The sequence below is a fragment of the Arachis hypogaea genome, chromosome 8, assembly GCF_003086295.3.
Source record: "Arachis hypogaea cultivar Tifrunner chromosome 8, arahy.Tifrunner.gnm2.J5K5, whole genome shotgun sequence".
Taxonomy (NCBI): domain Eukaryota; kingdom Viridiplantae; phylum Streptophyta; class Magnoliopsida; order Fabales; family Fabaceae; genus Arachis; species Arachis hypogaea.
This window is the reverse complement of record NC_092043.1, coordinates 44,074,696-44,082,796: the sequence shown is the minus strand read 5'-3', so window position 1 is coordinate 44,082,796 and position 8,101 is coordinate 44,074,696. Positions and strand designations below refer to the sequence as shown.

The following is an 8,101-nucleotide window of genomic DNA, read 5'->3' as shown; positions in this document are numbered from 1 at the left end:
CCATTTTTTTAGACTACTATTTTTTTCTTTGTGTGGGTTTCGGTCCACCTACACTGAAGCCCACGCCACACAAAATTTTTAACCTGCAAAGTCCCCAGGTTACCAACGCAATCAACAAGAGAGATTTGGTATGCTTATCACTAACACGCTGCAATAAACATACTTTTACCAGTTGTTACTCAAACTTCTCCCTTACCACATGTTACAATGCCATTGGCTAGTCAAATCTTTAATTTTAACCATATACAAACATAGTCAAATCCAACGCAAAAAAAAAAATTCATTAAAACCTGTAATTAGTTCAATGCATTTAAATTCATTAAATGTCAGTATTACATAAAAGCACTCATATCCGTAAGGCAAAGATTCGAAAAAAACATTTTAGACTAACAGCGTAAGAAACATCCATACGCAACAATTTATACTATAAATCGTGATCTTTTCTCATCTCTCGAAGCCAACATACAAAGAGATAAATACGGATACATAATAGGTAAGCCATCACAATAGCAAATATCCGATGAAGTATCAAAGTGTATCGAGTCGTACAAAGATCCTATATAGCATTAGAAGGCGCAAAGTTAAGGGATCATGACCCCTATAGTTTTCTCATTAGAATTAGGAATGATCTTGTTCCATCTGATTCAGATTGAATCGACCTTCATTATTTTTATGCACTTCCACTTTGAACTTCTCTTCCTTTTCTCCCCGCTTCACTTTCAGCAGCAAATTAAACTTGGCCAAATCATCAATGACCTGTACAAGAGACACAAACCTCAAACCTAATTGAACACAAATACAAATACATAACATTACATCTGTCTTGGGGCAAATTTGCCCAATGTGCTAACCACCCAAAAACTTGGGACTTGGGAGTAGAGACACTGGAGAAGAAGACACACATTACTTCTCTATTTTTGTCACTGTTCTGTCTATATTTTCAATTTCGAAACACTTACCAAACAGTCTTTCAATATCTTGAGAGACTTGCAGGGTTTGAGCCTTGAGACATCATTTTATTACATGGTTATACATGGTTTGTATAACCTGTACATTCTTGAGAAGTTCGTTGATGTTGAAGCATTCAAAAGGAACATTTCTTTTTTGCATATCCAAATACAGAGTAATTTATGCATACAAATGCTTAAAAAAGTTCTTAACCTATTGCAATAGCATCAACCAAGTGTTCAAACTTGGATTATATTTTCCCTCTTATCACAACCATTCACAAGTTAAATTGCAAGAGAACCACAAAGAAACATGCAAGAAGATTGCGAGAAATCAATGGTCGAGTATTAGCGTTAAAGAAACAGAACAAGGCAATGAGGCACTGACCTCAGCTTTTGCATCAACCACCTCATGAAGCTGATAAGGCACTAATGAATTGGACCTCTGCTGGATGGTCTTTATAGCATGGTTTGCAGCATCTTGAACTTGAGGATCATTTGTTGGCACAGTTTGTAATCCTGGTTTGTGACCATCTGATAACAAAACAGGTCAGCAACAAACTCATGTACAAATACTTCATTTTTACTCATATGCGTAGCATGTGTATTTGCATAAAATAAGGTGTGATCTTAAACCTCTTAAATCTGTTACACCCACCCCCCCCCCCCCCAAAAAATGCTGTATTTATATTTGTACCATATCAAATTCAATACTACTTTTCATATTTGTGCATCATAGGCAACATGTGATAATTAGCAAACACTAAGGGGTTCATCTGTTGCACAAATTAAGGAATTAATATACATAACTTCCTACTATAATAAGCAAGACCATCCGATTCACTCAAAATCATTGTCAAACCTTTTACTCCTTGTTAAATATAGGATAAGGATCTTCTCAAATTCATATCTCTAACATCAATTGCATACCTTTATAACACTTTCTTTTCGAGAATAACAAAATCAATGGCGTCAAGTTCATTCTCAATACAAGAGGGTCCAAATCCTTTAAAATACAGAAATGATTATTCATTTATAATCCATGTTTCTCAAGACAAAGCCGGTTTGACAACTATGGCTGGGAGTGCCATCTAATCCAGGGCATAAAATTCAGAGACCAAATTTGAACAATACAAAACATTCAGGAAACCGTGAGGTTAGCACTAATCATGACATTGAAAGCAATTAGTTTAGGAAAATGCCATACCTTTCTTGACACCAAGGTCTGCAGCAGTAATTGATGGCGATGCACCAGCATGCTTGAACTCTTGGAGTTCTTTAAAGTTCATCCAGGGCTTCACCCATACCTTGGCTTCGTAGATCTTTTTCTCGCCGGCTTCAATAGCCTCAATAGTAAGATGATGCATAGTGCCAGCAACAACCTGCTCCTGTGCCTTCAACACCCTCCCAAACTCCAGAAGTGCATTCTTCAAAACAAAAAGCACTCAACACAAGGCAATACTTCTCATCCACATAATCAACACAACATTGTGTACAATTCAGACCATTCCTTAATCATGTAGTGAATTTCCAATTAAACACCATATATAATGCAAGCTGATTCTTGTCTTTCACATACCCAACTCAAAAAATTAACTATTGCTTATTATACTATATGGGCTGAAATTTAGTAGCTACAAATACACAGACATAAATGTGGTGTTCAAAATTGGAGAGATATGCACAAAACAGTATGTCCCAAGACACAATTTCTGTGTTTTCTAAAATAGATTATGCATAGCAATTCAACGGGTTATGCCACTCATTCTGGTCCACATAGGTTAAATGAGTCTAAATAGTCCCTCTAAACACATGAATCAAGTTACTCATTTTATCTCGAGTGAATCTAGTCTCTCAGGAAACCAAGTTGGTTTAGCATTTTGTATCTATAGAACTATTTTGATTCATTAAAAATTACGGGAACCAAAATGATTCTCGCTTGTCATGACTATTTACAAACATAAGAAATCATTTCTTTTGCGTAATCCCCTAAAAATAGAAACGCAAATAAAAAACAAACGATATGAACTTAAAATAATAATACTAATAAATAAATAAATAAACCTAACGAAGCATGGACTGCACTTAGATTGCAACACAAACTCCGTCAAAATTTTCATTTCAATTAACTCATTCTCGCATTGAGAAATGAAAAATATTACAACAGAAAAAGAGAGAAAATCAGAAAATGGAGGAAGAAGGAACCTGTTTCTTGTTGTGCTCGTCAACAGCGAAACGAGCAAGGGCTTCGGTGTCTAGGGTGTTCTCAGATCCTTGGGAATCGCGCAAGCCTCCGAGCGTAGCCATTGGCGCGTGATCGTACTCTGAACAGTCTCCAAAGGAAGATCGAAACGAGAAGAGAAAGAAGAAGGAGAAGAAGACGAAGACGGTGCGAAGTGATAGGATTGAAGAAGATGAAGTTGTTCTCATTCGGCTTCTTTCCTTAATTACTACGCCAACTTTGGAATTGGAATAATAAAGAGGAGGTGGATACTACAATGAAGATGGCAAAAATATCTTCTCATGAAGATGCTTTGGTTAAAAGTGTGGTTTATTTATTTAGCCACACTTTAAACAAAAACAACACTTTTATAAATATCAAAATCTAACCATACAATCCATCATCCAAAGGTCAAAAAGAAATATACTCATATGAAGACAATTATGCCATCTTCATTGTAGTATCCACCTAAAGAGGAAGGGTTTTTTGTTTGCTTTGGAGAGTAGACTACACTAAACACTCTCTGTCTTCTTTATGGGAAGGTGGCTTTGGATTTGGGTCGGTGGTGTGTAAGCTTCCCGTATAGGCCACGTGGCATTCACGTTCCATACGCGTCAAGTTTCAAGAATTTTTTTTTTTAAAATACTAAAAAATCATCAAAATTTATTATATTTTATTATTAATTTATTATTAATAATTAAATATAAAATAAAATATATTGTTATATTGTTATATTAACAAAATTAGATTAAAAAAATTAAATTAATAATTAAATAATAATAATAAATAATAAATTTTTTTGGTATTCATAATAAATAATAAATTATGATGACCGTAATATTTCTCTTTTTTTTTTTTTTCTTCAATCTAAAAACATCCACCAAATAGTGAGTAGTGATGCCAAAATCGTAATCCTTGTACTTTCTCAAAAGTTTTTTGTTTTTTTTTTTTAATTTTAAGGATGGGTTTCTCAAAGAGTTTGAAAGTTTCATTTTTACTTTTTGGTTTGATCCAGTAAACCCAGGTCTTTGAAATACAGCAGGCCCATAATCACCAAAAGCTCTTAACTATATTGTTATCGTTGCTGAAGCCTGATTTCTTTAAATTTAGATCATCTAAATTTTAAATTTGTACTTTAGAATGTAAAATGTGATCTTTTATTTTTAAATAATTTTTTTTATATTTATTATTAATTCTACTTATATAATAATTGATAAGAAATTATGTTTTATTCTTTAAGATGAAATTCAAACTTTAAAAGATTTAAATCTAATTTTTTTTCGTACTGCGGGCATGGATGCTTTAACTTTGGCTGATCGGTAAGTGTGGAAAGTTATTTGGCTCACCTGTGAGCTCTTTAAATAATAAATATAGACCATTTGATATATATATATTCAGATCAATCCTGTACTATAGACTAACAACATATCATTAGTTACTTTTTTTTTTTGCAGTCTTTGTCAAAAATACAAGTTAAACAATTGTAATTTTATTAGGCTTAAAATATTCAAAAAAATAAAAAAAATATTAGAATAAATAACAATCAATGCTTATTCACTATCTACAACCTTACTTACTAGCACTACAACCTTCCAATTTTTGTAACGGATCCTTAGAATCCTATTTTCATTTCTTTTATTTTATTTTCTTTTTTCATTTGGTAGATCTTTTTCTTTTTCTTGTTCTCTTTTTTCCTTTTATTTTCATTTTTAGATCCATTATAAATCATGACGTAAGGATTTTTTGTCTAAAAATTAAAATAAAATAAAATATTATTATTATTATTAACCACACAAAATATGGGATCGTATATATTATAGTAATATAAATACGGTATTCAAAAGTAATTAGTATTTTACTTATTTAATTTTGTATGCAGAGGTGAAAAAAAGTTAGATGGCGTACCAAAAATCTGTCATCTAGTTTGTATTTAATTAGATTTAGTCTGATCGGTCATAAAATAGGCACAAACTTTTATAAAAGTCTTAATATGTTAATAGACTATATCTAAATTTACTAATTATCCTTATTAGCCAGGTCTACTTCAACTTATTAATACATAATTAAATATATAAATAATTTTTTATTATTAATAAAATTATGATATATTTTAAATTTATTATATATTATTATAAATATTTTTATATATTTTAAATACTTTAAAAATTTAAAATTTTTTATAAATATTAAATACGATATATTACATATAAATATTTTTATTAAAAATAATTTTTTAAATAATATTTTTATTTTTATAAAAAAGTTATCAGATTTTTTAACAAATTTTAAATCAAGCCAAATTAAATAATATGTCAAACTTAGAATTTTAAAAAAAAATTATAGTAAATTACTGATCAAATTCAGACTAATTATCTATATGACAAATTAGACCTATTAAAAATAAAATCTAATCTAATTTAATTTATTTCTATTATATTTATGCGCTATTGAACAAATGATATTAAAATATGAGTAATATTAAAAGGATAAAAAAATAATTTCCTTTATTTAATATTCATTAATTATTACAATAATTAATAAATATTAAATAAAATAAATTATAATTATTTTTGGCTAATTTTCTTTCGTTACCAAAACTTATTCATAATTGACAAATAATATGCATATGCGGACATAGTAGAAGAAAGATATAATAATAAAAAGAAGTGACAGCTGGGCATCTTAATTTCTACCCTGCATGTCTGTAAAAATATTTAATTGATGTTTATAAAAAAGTATAAGTGAACAATAAAAATATTAAACAATATAAATAATAAATATATCGAATATTTATTTTATTAGTATACGAATGATTATTTTAATATTAAAATTTAGAAAATTAATTTAAAAATATAATGTATTTTTATTTGATTGGTAGTTATTTATATTATTCAACAAAATCATTGTTTCCTAACATTTTTCGATCTTTATTTATAAATAACTTTTATTCAATTCCATGCATCCTTAATGGGCATCTTAAGATGGAGCACATATTAAAAAACTTGACAAAATTCTAGGGAGATTGATCATAGATACAAAAGCCAGCGTTTAGAACAGTGAAACCTCCATCTACCACAAGATTATGACCGCTAACAAACTTGGAGGCGTCACTTCCCAAATAGAGTGCAGCTTCAGCCACATCATGCGGCATCAGATTGGTACCTTTGAGGTTGTTATAAACATCAAGATCTCCCTTATCATCAAACTTGAAGAAGTCCCTCGCCAAAGGAGTGCTGGCAACTATGTACGGTGACACGCAATTCACTCTTATACCTGTTGTATTATCATTGAGCCAACCGGCCGGCACAAGTATTAGGATATGAAATTACTAGAAATTTTTAAGTGTTGTGAAAAATTAATTATAATATAAGTCAATTTAAAGTTATTTTTTTAATTTTAAAATTTTAAAAAGTAAAATAGTAAAAATTTTTTTATAACAAACCTGATTTTTAATTAGTTAATTATACTTCTAACTGATTTTTTAATAAAATTTGTTAAATATGTCAAATTATTTAATATTTTTTTATTATTATCTTTAAATAAAAATAAATGTATGTTATATTGTTTTATATTAAATAAAAATTTATTAAAATTTAAATTATTCAATTTAACATTTCTTAGGACCAATTTAAGTATTTCCCATTACTTTTATAACACAAGAATTTTTCATAAAATTAAATAGTTTAAACTGTAGCTTATATAACATATGTTTCAGATACAGTAAGATACCTAATGGTCCAAACTCAACTGCAGTGCTCTTGGTGAAGCCCACAACAGCATGCTTTGAGCTTGTGTAAGCATGTGACGCAACTCCACCTGAGATACCACAAATGCTGGCAGTGTTGATTATGCTTCCGCTTCTGGCCGGGATCATGACCCTTGCAGCGTGCTTGGTCCCGAGAAAGGGACCTATCACGTTGACACTGAGCACTTGTTCGAACTCGTGTTTCTGGTTTTCCAGGATGTTGGTCTTGTTCACGCCGGTTATGCCGGCGTTGTTGAACATGACGTCTAGTTTGCCGTACTTGGAAACCGCCGTGTTCACGGCGTTTTCAATGTGTTGTTCGTTCGTCACGTCGCAATGGACATAGGAAGATTCGTTTTCCAATTCTTTGCAAACAGAGTGTCCCAAATCGTCTTGGATATCGGCGATCACCACTTTAGCTCCGTTCTTGGCGAAGAGCCTTGCCGTGGCTTCGCCGATTCCGCTGGCTCCGCCGGTGATCAGGGCCACCTTCCCCTCAAGCCTGTTAATAAATTAATCATTTCAACACAGATACGTGCCATTTCAGATGTGCTGAATAATATACATATTAATTAGCTAGCTATGGACACCCCATTTATTAATTTATTAAAATAAAAAATCATCAGTGAAAGAGGTTAAGTCAACTGGAAGTTTGAACGTTAATTACCTTCTCATGGCAGATGAGACCAAAGAGGGAGTAGCCATCGTTTCTGGATGGCAAACTTGCAAAGGATAGGGTATATTAATATGTTATTATTTACTCGTAAAGTGGCTCTTCAACTTGCGAATAGCTCACAAAAGCAGAGTGCAATACATATATGAAGAAGTTTCTGTAGGCACGATGATTATACAAATATTTTTAAAACTAAAATAATATTTTCGTAATAATTTTTATCATTTTTTAAATTATAAAATATTATAACATAATAAAAAATATTACTTTAATTTTAATAATATTTTTTGAAGAATCGCAACTACTATGATATATATATATATAATAAAAATAAATTATCCATTTGTACACCCCAGGCCAGCTGTATCAGATCAATGTGATTTGAAACTCTATGCCGATGAGCAGAACGTTTTGTTTTTATAATTAAAAAACTAATTATATGTCATATATTAAAATAAAGTATTAAAATATAATTATATATTAAAAATAAATTATATATATTATATATATGAAAA

The 8,101-nt window shown here is 30.5% G+C and overlaps 2 protein-coding genes across 2 annotated transcripts; both read right to left on the bottom strand.

Moving 5' to 3' along the window:
• Window positions 1–296: 296 nt before the first annotated feature.
• LOC112707659 (cysteine proteinase inhibitor 6) lies at window positions 297–3,759 on the bottom strand. Its single transcript, XM_025759514.3, has 5 exons — window positions 3,647–3,759; window positions 3,153–3,432; window positions 2,155–2,374; window positions 1,336–1,481; window positions 297–756 (listed from the first exon to the last, which is right to left on the bottom strand). The coding sequence occupies exons 2-5, from the start codon at window positions 3,375–3,377 to the stop codon at window positions 619–621; spliced, it is 729 nt and encodes a 242-aa protein (XP_025615299.1). The 5' UTR covers window positions 3,378–3,432; window positions 3,647–3,759; the 3' UTR covers window positions 297–618.
• A 2,312-nt stretch (window positions 3,760–6,071) lies between these two features.
• LOC112707657 (borneol dehydrogenase, mitochondrial) lies at window positions 6,072–7,734 on the bottom strand. Its single transcript, XM_025759511.3, has 3 exons — window positions 7,581–7,734; window positions 6,898–7,415; window positions 6,072–6,441 (listed from the first exon to the last, which is right to left on the bottom strand). Exons 1-3 carry the CDS (start codon window positions 7,616–7,618, stop codon window positions 6,182–6,184), a joined length of 816 nt encoding a protein of 271 aa, XP_025615296.1. The 5' UTR covers window positions 7,619–7,734; the 3' UTR covers window positions 6,072–6,181.
• Between the last annotated feature and the right edge of the window lie 367 nt (window positions 7,735–8,101).